General features: G+C 40.9%; 1 protein-coding gene across 2 annotated transcripts; it reads left to right on the forward strand.

The window, feature by feature from the left end:
* Positions 1–3: 3 nt before the first annotated feature.
* On the forward strand, positions 4–13,176 carry LOC308298286 (NACHT, LRR and PYD domains-containing protein 1-like). 2 transcript variants are annotated; one of them, XM_080741856.1, is made up of 10 exons: positions 4–316; positions 1,773–1,812; positions 1,929–1,978; positions 2,750–2,964; positions 3,634–3,878; positions 4,471–4,584; positions 6,928–7,066; positions 8,417–8,437; positions 9,865–10,111; positions 11,799–13,176. In XM_080741856.1, exons 2-10 carry the CDS (start codon positions 1,804–1,806, stop codon positions 11,812–11,814), a joined length of 1,056 nt encoding a protein of 351 aa, XP_080597982.1. In that variant the 5' UTR covers positions 4–316; positions 1,773–1,803; the 3' UTR covers positions 11,815–13,176. The 2 variants fall into 2 exon arrangements, with proteins under 2 accessions (XP_080597982.1, XP_080597981.1); XM_080741855.1 differs by having other exon boundaries at positions 4–290.
* The last annotated feature ends 3,456 nt before the right edge of the window (positions 13,177–16,632 follow it).

The following is a 16,632-nucleotide window of genomic DNA, read 5'->3' on the forward strand; positions in this document are numbered from 1 at the left end:
TGGCAGCACACAGCAACAACGATCCATAGTAGCAAATAATAACTTAACAAAGTCACTTTTTACTCTTTGCTGCGAGCTCGGGACCAAACATCCAAAAAGATAGCTCTATATGTAAGAGGGAAAGCTCAAGTCAAGAAACTAAAGGCAGTCTTTATAACACGGGGCGGAAGAAAGGAAAAGGAGTTTTTTCACCAACCAGTGACGACGTTTTTGGAGACCTCGTCGGAGGAATTTCCTGGTGTCAGAATGCAGAATGGAGAAGAAAGCAGGATTGGCGTCGAACATTACCGGTATTCTAAAACTAAAACTACAAGTAGTAAGTCTGTTACGTATATTGGGCATTGGCCTATAGTAAAGAATATTGGATGTCCTTTTCTCATGTTTTTCTTTTTCTTTACTGGATCATTTACACCCAATCAATGAACCGTGGTACAACTGCAGCTCTCAGAAAGGTGAAATGAAAGCAGAGTTGTAGACCGATTTCCTGAGCGACACCCTGGAGAGGGCGCCGCCGCCATTATAAAGCAACCTGTGTAGCCTACATTTAGGTACAGTGTATAGGTACAATTTTTGGGTATTTGTAGGCCTACTTTACTTTGATTGATTGAGGTATTTATTAGAAGTTTTGCATAGGAAAATGTACAGCTTCATGACAGTACAGTTCACTGGTGCAAGGTCAACTAAAAGGAAACTCAGGCAAGGCTATAATTGATTGAATAGTTGATTAGAAGTTTGCAATAGAAAAAAGTACAGTTTCATGATGGTACAAATCACTGGTACAAGGTCAACTAAAAGGCGATCCTAGAAAGCAGAGGCTTATTTCCACACTTAAGTATCTCATATAACATTGAAAGACAGACGGATAGAACATAGTACTTTATCTAGGATAACATCAATTTCAAAAGCAGAAAAAGCACAACATCAAATACAAAGGCAGAAAATAGCGTGGGGGGGGGGACCATGGGGGCTTATAGTCTATTTACAAGTCACAAAATAAGCCTAAAATAAGCCTATAGGCGTTGAGATCCTTCTCTTAAACTCATATAACAATAACATTGAATGACAGATGGATAGAGTACAGTATTATGCTGTGGATATCTTCAGCAAATAAATGAAAATAAAAACAGTGCAAAAAAGTATATACAAATAGAGGGGGAGGGGAGGTTAGGCTAGGTTTCCTATTACCAGTTTCGGGTGGCTTCCGCCTGTAAGTGGTTTTTCAGGGTGGTGGTAAGGATATTAGGGGTTTGCACTCCTTTAAGGCCTTCTGTAAGGTAATCCACATGTTGCTGGTATAGCAGTAGCAGGAGAACAGGTTTGACCCTTTGAGTATTTCCTCTACAGCTCTACTCCACCACTGGCTGCTGTTTTGCGCCGCAGTTGCACAGCAGTTTGCATCTACAGGGAAGCACTCAGGAAAACGGTCTATACTATACATGCTTTAATTTCACCTTTTAGCGAGCTGCAAATTGGAACCACGGTTCAATGATTGTTTGAATACTCCATTAGACAGAAAATGAAAAACGGCACAGAGGTACGATCAGACTGAAAAGATAACACCAAAAAGGTCCAGGGCACTTGTTTCCATTGTGTTTCTAGGTATTCAATTCGTCAACATGGCAATAAATAACACAATAAACTCTATAAACAATTACAGAATATTACATCATGCAAAAGCTGTTGGATTCATTACTGTGTGTGTGTGTGTGTGTGTGTGTGTGTGTGTGTGTGTGTGTGTGTGTGTGTGTGTGTGTGTGTGTGTGTGTTTCTAGACTCTCCTCTGATGATGTCCATCATTCCAACATGGACATAGTGAGTAAAACCATCTCCTCTACAGAACATCAGTAGAATCTCTGACTGAACTCCTATGACAGAATAATCACACTGAAAGTCTCTTGATTGTTTCCTTTCTGCTTTGTGTCTTTCAGAGCCATTTTGACCCCACCGTGCAAACGGTACAATATACCAATCAATACAGGTCAGTCATCCTAAACACAGTACAGTACATTCAACCGGGGGCTGCTCTCCATTCAGACATGTTGCCATTCAGACATTGATTTCTTATTGTCTGAGTGGCAACACTTCCATAGAGGTTAGGGTTAGGTATAGGGTTAGTGTCTGAATGTAACCCATTCAGCCAATCGATGACTTGATAGATCGGCTATTTCTGCTACTTTTGAAATGGAATCCTGTTTATTTTTTGCAATGTTTTAAATGGAATCCTGTAAAGTAACATTTGTATTTAATGTCAAATGCATTTAGTTATACTTATGTTAACTTTATGAACTTAAATTCAAATTGTGTGGACATAAAAAGTACAATATTTTAATACTATTCATTAAGCTACTAATATAGAATTATGTAAGTAATTAAAGCGGATCATCTTTGCATGTTTGGAATTGTAACAGATGAAAGCAATAATATGTTGGTATCCCAGTATTATCCTTCGAGCCGTGCGCATTAAGTGAAGGTGGGGGCCACATGGGGCCCCCGGGCCGCCAGTCATGGATAGTCTATATGACTTCACTCATATGATGGAGAAGTCCATACACATTTGTTTTGCTCCCAGTAGAAACATGTATTTATAGTATGACAACATTTGGGTTTAGTTTAGTCCATTGGTCAGACAAACACACACGCACACACACACACACACACACACACACACACACACACACACACACACACACACACTCATACGCACACATTATTATCTCATGTTGTTTTCTCATGTTGTTTTGTGTCATAGGTCCAATCTCCCCAGGGCGGGGCTGTTCCAGTGCAGAGCGACAGGGTGGGTGTTTGAAATGACAGGGGAGGGAGAAGTCGTCTACAGGACTGTTCAGTGGGAGGAAAGATGTCTCCAGTCAACAGGAAGGACCCCTGCAGGTCCTCTGTATGACATCCAGTGTCCTCAGAAGTCTGTCAGCCAGCTACGCCTGCCACACTGTGACATCAAACCCGGTGAGTCAGTTAATACGTCCTCCAGCAAGATGTGTTATACACATGTGAATATGTGAATGTTTCTTGTATAAAAAAGTAAAACAACTAAATTTAGGAGAAACTTCAATTCAATGTAGACATTCATATTTGATATTTGAGCATGGCCCACTTGCCTTGCCATGTTTTTCCACTACAAGGACCTGGGTAGAGTGGTGTGAAAGCGGTACTAAACGTGGTACTAAACAGTATCCAATCTAGAGTAGGTCTGAGCTAGGCCAAACACTTCATAATGACTGATCACTCACTGACTTTTCATTTAGACCACCAGATATAATTTTAATATATGACAATAGATTCTATTGTGTTATAACCACTATTATAATCTACTATAGTGTATTATAATTATCATAGTAATACATTAATTCTTTATAGTGTATTATAATCACAGTTATAATCCATTATAGTGTATTATAATTTAGGATAGTTGTAATACTTTTGTGTAATGGAAAATGTAGATATTTGTATGTGGTGTGGAGTAGTGTCGTGTAGTGCTAAAGCTGCCGTCGAAAAGGGGCTTTGGACGAAGTTTGTTTCGGCATGTTTGTTTCGGCATGTCAAGATCTTGTGTTTCTTGGGTTAGGGTTAGGACTAACCATAACTCTTATTTAATGTTTCAAAACCTTTTCACAGGTGACCTGTCTGTGGCCCACATCACAGAAGAGGGGGTGCAACTCTTAAAACCACTGAGAGTCACCCCGACTCACGTGGTTATAAATGTGACCCGCCTGTCTATCTTCGGTCTCCTGGAGACCTTTTCGAGCCACCGTAAAACGCAACCAAAACGTGCTCAGGTTCTGCTGTTCCTTCGACCACCGGGAATTGAGAGACGTCTGGTAAACGTATTCCTGCTGCCGGCCAATGTCGCTCCCGAAGAGGTAAAACGATGTTTGTTGAGTAGCTAGCATCTCTGTGACGTTGAATACATTTAGACTCAAAGGAATAGTTCAACCCAAAATTACCTTTTCTATCCACTAAGCTACTCACCCCATGGAGACCTGGGTTCAATATGTATGTATATATTTAGTTTTTGTGGCATTCCTAAGACAATACTTGGATTATAATAAATGTACCCACCATTGATTTCGGATGGAGAGACAAATGCATGTGTGAATTCAAGTCTCCATTGGGGTGAGTAATCGATAGGAAAAAAGTCATTTTGAAGGTGAACTACTCATTTAATGCATTAAACATCGGATACATTTAGACTTAATGCATTAAACATCGGATACATTAAGACTTAATGCATTAATCATGATATGGAATTTGAAAAGACAACAAGCGCCTAGTCTGTAGATGTGAGCACTCTTGACAACCAATTTTATTGCTTGAAAAACCTTTATGATTGAACCCTCATCAAGCAATGTTTTTACATAATTGTAGGTGATAAAACATCATGTTTGTGTCATTGTAGGTGATAAAACATCGTGGTTGTGTCATTGATAAAACATCACGTTTGTGTCATTGCAGGTGATGAGGCAACATCGCAAGGATAAAGTCCTGACCACGTCTGACTGTGCGCTCACCAATGGCCAGCGCTACCGTCTGCAATGCTCTAATCCTTCATACGAAGTAGATCCCGAGGTATCACTCATCAATACTATACCTCACACTTCAATGTTCTAATCCTTCATACGAAGTAGATCCCGAGGTATCACACATCAATACTATACCTCACACTTCAATGTTCTAATCCTTCATACGAAGTAGATCCCGAGGTATCACACATCAATACTATACCTCACACTTCAATGTTCTAATCCTTCATACGAAGTAGATCCCGAGGTATCACACATCAGTACTACAACCTCACACTTCAATGTTCTAATCCTTCATACGAAGTAGATCCCGAGGTATCACACATCAGTACTACAACCTCACACTTCAGAGAAACAGAATAATGACCGGTTCAGGGACGGACATTTCATGGAGGCTATGAAGGCCATGGCCTCGTGCCCTTCTATTGCAGCAGATTAGTGACATAATACCAATTGTGATACAAGCATCACATTTGGTATGGATAATATAGGATCTTTACAAGCATCACATTTGGTATGGACAATGCCTAATATAATAACAACATAGGATATAATAATATAGGACAGGGGTCTTCAACGTTTTCAGGTCAAGGACCCTTAGTTGAGAGAGAGAAATGAAGCAGGGACCCCCACAACCTGTTCATATTATTATTGACGCCATGATGTGTGTTTTCAGATATTTAACCGCTTGAACCGTCAATACTTAATAATCTTGAATACATTTTCACTCTGTACTCTTTTTTTCCCCCCCTCTACACCAAAGCGCTACGCCAAAAATAGCCGATCTACAAGCGCGAGGCGTTGTGAGTTTGTAGATCTGCTATTTTTGGCTAAGGTTCTCAGAATATGGACACTAGGGTTCAAGTGGTTAATATAAAAAAGGAGAAAAGAAGTTTCTATCACACAAAGATTTGGAGTACCCCCTGTAGTAACTCTGGGGACCCCCTAGGGGTCCCGGACCCCCTGTTGAAGACCCCTGATATAGGACCTATACCAGCATCACATTTGGTATGGATGCCTTGGACCTACTTTTTTTCAGAAAAGCTCTGTTAGCCAGCTAAAAATCCACGATTTTTCAACCGGATGTAGAATAGTCCACAATCTTAAAAGTGTTTTTGATCTGCATTACAATGTTGTAATCCATGTCAATTAGTTGAAATAATTTCTATAAGAGAGTGATGTTGTCAAAGCACAACCAGGCCACACTGGTGACATCATCATTGCTGTGAAACTCAGCATAGGGTTCAGTGTTGGCTAAGTAGTGTAGTTGTAGTCTACTAACTGTAGTTATAGTATAATTTAGTGTCCCAAATGCTATCTAATTAAACCTGTATTAAAAAAAAAAAAAAAAAGAAGTAGTTTAAATCAGTGGTCTTCAATGTTTTCAGGCCAAGGACACCTTGGTTGAGAGAGAGATGAAGCAGGGACCCCCACAACCTGTTCATAGATTCCATATAGTTTCATTATTTGACAGCACAATCGTCAGTGTATTTTGGATTCTGGCAATTTGTGTTTTCAGATATTTAGCCACTTGAACCGTCAACACTTAATAAACTTGACCTTTCATTCTGTACTTAGTCTGCTCTTTTTCCCCTTTTACACCAAACCTCTTTGCCGAAAATAGCTGATCTACAAGCTCACAACGCCTCGCAGCGCGAGGCGTTGTGAGCTTGTAGATCTGCTATTTTTGGCTAAAGTTCTCAGAATATGGACGCTATGGTTCAAGTGGTTAATGGGTTTGGAGAAAAAAAAAGTTTCTATCACACAAAGATTTTGGAGTACCCCCTGTAGTAACGCTGAGGACCCCCTAGGGGTCCAGGACCCCCTGTTGAAGACCCCTGGTTTAAATTGCATTTTCCATATCAAGACACATACATTTTGATAACTTCCATAATTAAAACATGTTCAGACATTCAAGTTCTACTCTGAAAAACCTTGTTTTAGATTTGATGCAACAGCCATCTTGCAAAAACAATTGCCATCTTGGATTTTCACTGGGCCATGCATCCACTTTTAGGTGATAAGGTCATCACCTTTTAGGTGGAATCTTCTAAACAGTGATTACCGATTAGGTAATGATAGTGTTTCCACCTTAAAGGTGAGTGGCTTATCACCCAAAAGTGGAGTATGCATGGAGCAAAAGAAGGTGCTAGGTGTTTTCATGCCAAATTTGGAGTTTGTATAAGTGAACGATTCTTCCGAGATATTGTCTTAATCCGCTGGACTATTCATAAATGAGGCCACATAGTCCACGCTGTCCACACTGTCCCAGTGTGTCCAGATGCGCTTTCCACACTGTCCAAACTCTCCACACTGCCCTCGGCTATCACAGTTTAGCTTTTTTTCTTCTACAACTACTACTATGTGACTTTTGTGTATGTGTTTTCAGGTTGTGAAACATCATCAGAACTATGGACCTGTGTTCCATCCAACACACGAGGTGACGGTGGATCTCGATGCAGAAACCGTCCCGTTGAAACTGCTGCGATCTGACGAAGTAGTCTGGCAGAAAAACACTGACCCGAGAGGTAAAGGCAGGGTTTTATCTTATTATTAAATGTACAGGGTTCCCACGGTCATGAAATTCCTGGCATTGTTTTGAAATTAGAAAAATATTTTTCCAGTACTGGAAAAGTTTTGGAATTGATCAAGGGTCCTGGAAGGTCCTGGAAAAAATAGCTATGCTTTGTCTTTGGTTATTGATTTTGTTAATACCTCTGAAATGACAGATTGGCCACATTGTCAAATATTAGAGGCAGACATTGTGAAAATAGCCGATCTACATGCTCACAACGCCTCGCGTTGCGAGGTGTTGTGAGCATGTAGATCTGCTATTTTCACAATAGAAACGTGTTATACAAAATTCTTCAACTCTTAGTGCTGGTCAGGGTGCCGGGTCCCCAGTTAAAATATGATTATTACGTGGGTTACAGCCTGAAAAGGTTGAGAACCACTGGCATACACTACCTGTCTTTGGGCATTGTGCATAGGAGTAAGCGACTTGTTATTGAGCTGAATTATTGTTATATAGTCCTGGAAATTGGGTTAAATATTCTGGAAAAGTTTTGGAAATTAATTGGTAAAAATGTGTGGGAACCCTGGGAATAGCTCTTTAATATTTTGGGATGGACGGCAACGTTACTTTGTGTTGCCTTAACTTCAGTTAAGCCTTGCAGCCTTTGAGTTCATGGCTCACCTGCCAGTGAGGAGCCCCCACTGGGAGGACTTAGTCATACTGCTCTTATTAAACATTCTCCACCGACAGGCTCAACGCCCAGCCTTTAGGAGTATGACATTCTGCCTCTTACCAGGGTTAGAGGCAGCCATAAATTATAACGCTTGCAGAGGACTTTGATTTCGTAGACATTTTCACTCTACGAGCGATACAAAAGATCAGAGGGGGAGGGCTTCTGGACAGCCCGTTTAAGCCCCTTACTGCTCCAAACGTGTACAAATGCAAAATATCAGGTGCTTAGCGTCTTGTCCCAAGTGTAATCTATCCACCAGGAAGCTCTACGGAATGTGTCAGTCCATATTTTTCGATAAAGAAGTGTTTTACTCAAGCCTGTCTCGGCTGTCATACTGTATGCTGCCACTGGGGGGAGGTTATTGCTTCTGCTGCTGTTACTGCCACTTCATGGTATATGAACCTTACAGACTGAGACCTGCTTAGTTCATATTCAAAACAGAGCCATATGCTGAATATATCCTACAACACAATGAAACAGATGTACAATTACTTGTATATGAAAACTTCACAATTGACATCCATATAACGACTCATTTGGGGAGAAAAGGGGGTTAAAAATAATTGTCTACTCTAAATAATAACAATAATAATAATTTGTACACTGTCTTATGTCTTGCACAATCTACAGGAGTAGCTGCGACCATACCAGGTGAGTTGAGAGCTTGTAGATCTGCTTCCATTGCGCTTTTGTGTTACGCTGTGATCAAGTATAGCGTTCATTTATGTAAAGAACACACGCATACACACACACTCAAATGGTACACAAAGGTGTATTCAGTGATAATGAAAGTGTCCGGGGGTCATCTTGTCTTACTGGCCTTACAGCGTGGAAATGTTTTTTACACCATTATAATGTTCTCGTTTTGATTTGATCATTAGACCTAATCACTGAATATCGGTAGGCCTACGTCTCCAGCTTCAGGATATGTATGATACTGATTTACTACGAGACTGTGGCATTTTATGAGTTCAGTAGTTTACAATCTAGGCATTTAGCAGAAGTTCTTAATTCAGAGCGACTGTGTTTCTCAAAACTTATTTTGACCATCATAACTAAACATCATAACATAACTTATATGGTCAGCACACATTCTAGTGAGTAGAATGAATGGAAAATGTACAAATTATATTTTTATTTGAATGAAATACAATCACTGAATATACCTTTAAAATACAGAGATAAGAGGTTTTTGCCTGACAGCCACGATATATTTGAGCACTGGACTTTGCCTTTTCCAATGCACATAAAACTTGTAGGAACCGATAATTCATATAATTTAACAAATGAATTAATATTTATTATGCTCCTATATTGTCTGTATCAAATTCCAAAAACTGAGATAGGCCTTTACACAACACACATATTAACACTATTATTTCAGTAACTGAGGTATGCAAAGGCTTTATATTTTAAAACATAGAATGTTTAACCCATTTAGAACGGGTACACGTTATTGTGTATTATTATTTTATGCTTTAACTATTGAAAAATAGCAGATCTACAAGCTCACAGCGCAGCACAGAGTGCCGCGCTGCGAGCTTGTAGATCTGCTATTTTTGAAAAATCGTGAAAATTTGAATTTTGACACGATTCTATAGTGTCTTTTGAATCCTTCGAAGGTTTTTTGAAAACCCCTATGTTTCTATGTCAGCAATCTGGCCAGCCATCGTCAAAAAAAAAGGTCCTTTTCACTTAACTGGAGCTCAGTTAGTCTGTTCTTGAGAGACTACTATGTCAGTGGTTCTCAAACCTTTTCATATGAAGGACCCCCAAACTGATATTTATTTGGCCACGGACCCCCATCTCAAAATATTTAGTTCCAGGGACCACCCAGAAGCAAAATTTGAGTTACAAACGTTCGCTTAAAAAAATACATATATTCAAATATTTGCACACATTTTCACGACTACAAAAATAGCAGATCTACAAGCTCGCAGCGCGGCACTCGGTGCCGCGCTGTGAGCTTGTATATCTGCTATTTTTCACTGGTTAAAGCATTCAATAATTCTAGGCCTAATTAAAGATGTTTCACTCAGAGATTTTTCACCAACAACTCGACGTTCATTCCTTTTTAGCTCCAGCGAGACACTTTGTCGACAAGAACCGGCGTTTCCTGATCAAGAACGTGACCAAAGTGGACTCCATCCTGGATCTCCTCCTCGAGGAGGACATCATCACCATGGACGCCTACCGTGGCGTGAGGGCCAAGTCCACCAAAGAGGAGCAGGTGAGGGAAGTCTACCGTCTCCTGAACTCCGTCAGAGCCAAAGACACCTTCTACCAGGGCCTGGAGGAAGAGGAGAAGCCACTTCTCGATGAGCTGTGAGTCATTTTCCTTTAATTCATTTAGGCCAAGAATTATTGAATGCTTTAACCAGTGAAAAATAGCAGATATACAAGCTCACAGCGCGGCACCGAGTGCCGCGCTGCGAGCTTGTAGATCTGCTATTTTTGAAAAAGTCGTGAAGATGTGTGCAAATCTTTGAATATATGTATTTTCAAAGCGAACGTTTGTAACTCAAATTTTGCTTCTGGGGGGTCCCTGGAACTAAATATTTTGAGATGGGGGTTCGTGGCCAAATACATATCAGTTTGGGGGTCCTTGACATGAAAAGGTTTGAGAACCACTGAGATAGTAGTCTCTCAAGAACAGACTAACTGAGCTCCAGTTCAAGTGAAAAGGACCTTTTCTTTGACGATGGCTGGCCAGATTGCTGACATAGAAGGAAAAAAACCTTAGAAGGATTCAAAAGACACTTATAGAATCAGGTCAATTCTAATTTTCATGATTTCTCAATATATATCTGCTATTTTTCAATAGTTAAAGCATAAAATAATAATACACCATAATGTATAATACACCATAATGTGTACCCATTCTGAATGGGTTAATTCATATTTATGTAAACATTTAGTCATTTAACTACAGCAGGTGATTCATACTATGTGGTTCCATCTCCTTGTATTGTTACTGTTGCAGCCTGGCTGCCACAGAAAATAAACCTTGGATGAGTCAAAAATGTTATTGAGGCCAATTAGCCATCAATAATGAAGTCCTACACAGTTTAAGAATGTATTATAAACTAGAAATACTGTTCCTACGAAACAGTGTGGGCTCGCATGTAACACCATCATGTATAGGCACAAAGATCTACCCTTTGGCTTGTTGGCACTTCAATTGCAAGTATGGTTGCCAACGTAACTATATTCTGCAGCGTGCCAACTGTCATGTGAAGCTCAACCATACTCCAGCTAACACCAGGTGCAATTTCCAATTAGCCCTATTCACGGCCCGCCCACTCAGCATCCCCCTGGTGCTGAAGTCACATTTTGAAGGGGAAACCCTACTAAAATCCCACAGAGTTAACACAGTAATCGCACATTTAATGCAATTTCCGAATAGTAAAGTATAAAATACGGCTAGCATGATCAAGAACACAAAATAGTAAAAGGCACAAAGCATTATAATTTACTTTACCGTTCGAAATAATGATTTGTTGGCTTTAAGTCCAGCTATTTCTGTATTAATTTCACCTTCTAAACTGACGTCAGCAGTGCACCAGGAAGTTGCTGAGAAATTTGCTGAGTGGGCGGGCCGTGAATAGGGCTAATTGCACCTCATGGGCTAAGGGCCCTGCCTTTGTACTGTCGTGGCAGAACTTGATAAATAAATAATGAAGATAACATAGGGTTCTCGCCTTTCAGGCGAGCCCACAATTATTCCCACTCTTGTGTTAAAAGCATTTTCCAAGTTAAACTACACTATGCCCAGCCCAGGGTGAAGCACCTGGTTGTTAGTGAGTCCCTGATTTCCATGGTGTAATTGACTCCAAATCTAGATAAAATATTACCAGTTTGGCTCAGCTGATGGACAGGACGTCAGATGAGCCTTCCAGAATGCTTTTTTATCTCTAATAGATCCTCCTCATCATCACCAATATTCTCAATGTCAATAACATTCCTACACAGATTGTGTTAATTGACTGCTGCATTGTTATTTTTATCTTAGGAAGGCGATGCTGTGATGGAGCAGGAGTTCTTCTACCAGTCTTATTGTTCCTCAACATTAACGCTGAATGGAGGACCCATGGACAGACCAGATGAAGTCTTATCGCCATTAATTTGAAGAAACGTACTACTAGATTCGTAAGACCTCAGAGATGGATCCCCTACCAATATGACTAGCGGTCATTATCACCCTAAGACAGGGTTCCCCAATAGGCGGCCTGCGGGTGGCTACTGTCTGGCCCACACCAACCCCAGTAATAATGGTGGTATAAGAGCAGCAACAACACTAGTATATCGTCGTTGTCGGCTGGAAATCTCGTCGTTGTTGGCTGGAAATCTCCAAATTTGTATGTTCTTTCGCAAATCATACAAGGCCGTCGCACAAAAGTAGTGAAACAAGCCGATCTACAAGTTGTGTGCTTGTAGATCGGCTGTTTTCACTAGTTTAAATAATTAAAAAAATTATGAATTCAAAACGAACGGTTTTGGACATACAAGATTTTCACCCGACAACGACGATATGTCCGCTGGAGTAGCAGGAACGCCCCCTGCAATGTTGTGGCCCTCTGCTTGGTACCCTAGACATAATTCGGCCCCTGGGGAAAACTAATTGGGGAACCCTGCCCTAAGACGATAGCCTCAGATCAGAAGAAGGCTATTTGAACTGAAGTCTAAATTATCCCCGGTAAGAAAACCGTAAGAATGAACAATCCTGGCCACTGTTCACGGTGCCTGATGTGGAACGTCATCTCAGAGCTGTAGTGGAGGGAAATGTTCTGATTGGAGCTAAATTGATGTGTGATATTTCTCACAACACACTGGGAACACTGTATATTTGACTTGTTGTATGTTAGATCGTGTTATTATCACAGTACCAGCCTTGTGCCTTTTGTAAAGAATATAAACCTCCACCTCGTCTCTGAATGCTCTCGTGATGTTGGTGGTTGACTACAGGCTTTATCAGCCACAATCAACCTACAGTAGAGGCTACGAATCTGAATCTGCATCTACTGTAAAGCCCTTTGCACACAGGACAGTTGCGTTTTTTTTGTTTGCGGCATGAATAAAACGCATTGGATTTGGTGTGCAAGGCTGTGCGGAATCGGCGCTGCGGATCCAAAAAGGAGTCATAAAAGGAGTGATGAGTTTTTTACCGCATGCGACAAGACGCACGAATCGAACTGGGTTCGATCGAGAAAAAAACGCACGGCGGCAGCCACTCGTCGCACGGCTAATTCGGAGCCGGTGTGCATGAGGTCATAGAGAATCATTGTTTTCTTTTCAAAAAATTATATTGTCCGTTTTATCCGTGCGGTTAAACGCGCCTGTGTGCAAAGGGCTTAAGTGTCAACATCCTCCATTAAAAGTACATTCCTGAAACGGTAAAAGTCATTTTATTTTATGTGTTTGTATTAAACGATGATAAACTCATTTGGAATCACTGATGACTATGTCCTGTTTGTTTGCCACCTGTTTATAAATTATCCAGTCATTTAAAATGATACTATATTCGATGCAGAGATTTATAATTATAATAATACATCAATATAGAACAGGGTGCAAGAGAACAATGTTTCAATGTCAGATGACATCTTCGCCAGGTCAGTACTTTATGGCTTTACATAAGTCCTCTGCCCCCCATGGGAGGGGGAATATATGGAAATGTATCTGTGTTTGGATATCATGTAAACTGGATGCAAAATGTCAAGGCAGGGAACTGTCAAGCAATTCACAAGGGAATGTGAATTCTGTACATTACTTTTGTTTGTTGAAGGGGTGTTAAACTCAGGGGGCATGGTGGCGCAGTGGTTAGCGCTTCGCCTCACAGCTAGAAGGTCCTGGGTTCGATTCCTGCCGGGGGACGCTGTGGGTGCTGGGGGTGTGTTTCTCCCTCCGCGTCATCAGCGCCCACACCCTAGGTGGGGTCGGCAATAGGGCCTTTCTGTGTGGAGTTTGCATGTTCTCCCCGTGTCTCCTAGGGTTGATACCCTCACAAAAATATGCAGTAATCCTGGTCTCAATAATGCCTCCCCCTGGCCAGCCGGGGCGCTTGATGGAGGGGAAAGGAACTGGTTGGAATAACGTGTTCCTTCCACGGGCTACGTCCATCCCGGGGAAAATCCCCCCTGTCAGGTGAAAAGAAACAACTTGGACTACTCATGTATTGAAGGAAGCATGAGGTCAGTCCGTTGTCTCTCCAGGCGCGGCAGAGGGAGAGCAGAGCCCAGGATTACATAGGCAATTGGCACTGGGTGAAAATGGGTTGCAAAATCGTGGGATAAAAATTATAGAAAAAAAAAGAAGGGGTGATAAACTCAGGAGCAGTGCTGACCTTGGGGAATAAAAATGCACGTTTGGTGTGGGTGAGTGGTAAAGATGAAATGGTAAAGGTCACTATGAAGAGAAGTAGGCAAGGTTTGAACCTACAGATGCATTTGTTTAATTGATCAAAAACAGTTAAGTGCAGTTTAGTGAAATGAACATGGAAAAAGAAAAAAGATTGACTTCCTGAGCGATACTGCTGGGAACATACGTATTAAGTAGATTGACATAAGTATATGTCAATCTAAAATGCCACTAACTATGCTGTATCTGCTATTCTCCACACATGAGAAGTATTTGGTGCGGTGGGTTCTCATTTTGTCATGTCCGCCTCCTCCTTTTTGAAGACCTTTCTATCAGGTTGCTTCTTCCATGTCAGCTTGACGGCTCGACACACCTCAATCAATTTCTCTTTCACCTGAGAGTCAAGAGAAACCGTTTTAAAAGTAAAAGTATCAATACTGCTATGTAGAAATACTCTGTTACAAGTAAAAGTCTGGAATTCTAAGTTTACTTGAGTAAAAGAACAAAAGTATTGGTATCAAAATGTACTTGAATTGAAGTTTTCAAATGTATAAAATCTCTGGGTGGTCCAGGGCAGAAAATATGTTTTTTGCCACTCAGCATTCCCGCATAACTAACGGGTATGATGATGATGTCACGAGCATACCCTCTATAAGAATCCTTAGCAGATCTACAAGCTCACAATGCGCTGCATCGCGACACATTGTGAGCTTGTAGATCGGCTATTTTCAAATGGATGAAATGTATATAGGGTTGAAGTGGTTAATGCAGGCTATGTTTTGTAATAAAAGTCAAAATCTACAATGTAACTAGTAACTAAAGTTTTCATATAATCATAGTGGAGTAAAAGTACAATATTTGCCTCTGAGATGTAGTGAAGTAGAACAATTGGTAATACTCCAGTAAAGTTTAAGTACCTCATAATTCTACATAAGTATAGTACAGTATTTTCTGGACTATAAGGCGCACCTGACTATAAGCACTGTCAATGAATGGTCTATTTTCAAACTGTTTTCATATATAAGTCGCACCTGACTATAAGGCGCACATAAGAGACGCTATCTTTGCGTTATGCATCCAACAGATGGAGCTGTGCTAAAGGGAATGTCAATGTCAATGAATGATCCATATATAAGGCGCACTGGACTATAAGGCGCACTGTAGTTTTTTGAGAAAATTAAAGGCTTTTAAGTGCGCCTTATAGTCCGGAAAATACGGTACTTTGAGTAAATGCACTTAGTGAGACAGAGAAACCGTCCTCAAAAGACATTAGTCCTCTGGTCCGTCCAGCTGTGATGTTGGACATGGACTTATACAGCCTACTAGTGACACTAACCTGCTTCAAGATGTCCTCCATCACAGCAGGATCATCCAGGTCCACAGTGGGGTCGCCTGGGCTCACCTTAACTTTCAACACCTTCTGGTGGGATTCTGTGGAAACGAGGAGGGGGACTCTATGAAGCAGGTTTTTGTCATGCAGTACAAATACAGAACGAAATGTGTTACCCAGGTCCTGGACATAATAAAATATACATAGACTCTATAAAAACAACATAATACCTAAAAGCAATTGCACTTGCCTGCTAAAAAGACAACTACAAAAGCAGCATGCATTAAAAAAAATATTCTTGTCTCCTGCCGAAGGGAGGAGGGCAAACAGACCATGAGCAGGGTGGGTGGCATCTTCCATGATGCTGGTAGCCTTTTTCTTATAGTGGGAGAAATATGTGAAAAGGGTGTTCACTTCTGGCAGAAAGCGTGAAAACTTGCACCTAGAGGTATTTTTGTGCGTTGAATTCCAAAATTGACGGATCCAAGCACTTTTCCCATGGGATCTGGTGGCTCTAATTCACTTACCATACAGGGAAAAAAGACCCCCCCCAAAAATCTTCTTTAAGTAGCATGTGAGGGGTCTATCTAGGGGTCTTTCATGATTCTGAATCCATTCCAAGCATTTGTTTTGCACGAAAAACATTCCTTGGGCTAGAAATAGACCCCACAAAACTATGGTTTAGTATGGTTTAGTGATGAGTCATCACTTTTCACAGTTTTGTAGGGTCCATTTTTAGCCCAAGGAATGTTTTTCGTGCAAAACAAATGCTTGCAATGGATTCAGAATCATGAAAACCCCCTAGATAGACCCCTCACATGCTAATTAAAGTATGGTAAGTGAATTAGAGCCACCAGATCCCATGGGAAAAGTGCTTGGATCCGTCAATTTTTGAATTCAGCGCACAAAAATACCCCTAGGTGCACATTTTCACGCTTTCTGCCGGAAGTGAACACATTAGCCTTTTTCTGTTACATATTTCTTCCACTATTACATCTGCTGGTGTAAATGTCACTGATGGCAGGTAGGCTGCTTCCGGTGATTTTTCTAAGCAGACTTCACCACTCGCTGCAGGGCCTTCCTGTCTGCAGCAGAGCAGTTTCCATGCCACACACGGTGAAAACTGCTCTGCTGCAGACAGACCGGAGGATGTGTTTAT

The sequence above is a fragment of the Nannobrachium achirus genome (genome assembly GCF_963921795.1).
Source record: "Nannobrachium achirus genome assembly, chromosome: 14".
Lineage (NCBI taxonomy): Eukaryota > Metazoa > Chordata > Actinopteri > Myctophiformes > Myctophidae > Nannobrachium > Nannobrachium achirus.

Excerpts from the sequence above, each read along its gene's own strand:
- LOC308298286 (XM_080741855.1), top strand. The coding sequence starts at position 247 with ATGCAGAATGGAGAAGAAAGCAGGATTGGCGTCGAACATTACCG. Across the intron at positions 1,813-1,928 it reads ATCATTCCAACATGGACATA|AGCCATTTTGACCCCACCGT; the intron begins GTGAGTAAAACC and ends TGTGTCTTTCAG. Across the intron at positions 2,965-3,633 it reads ACACTGTGACATCAAACCCG|GTGACCTGTCTGTGGCCCAC; the intron begins GTGAGTCAGTTA and ends ACCTTTTCACAG.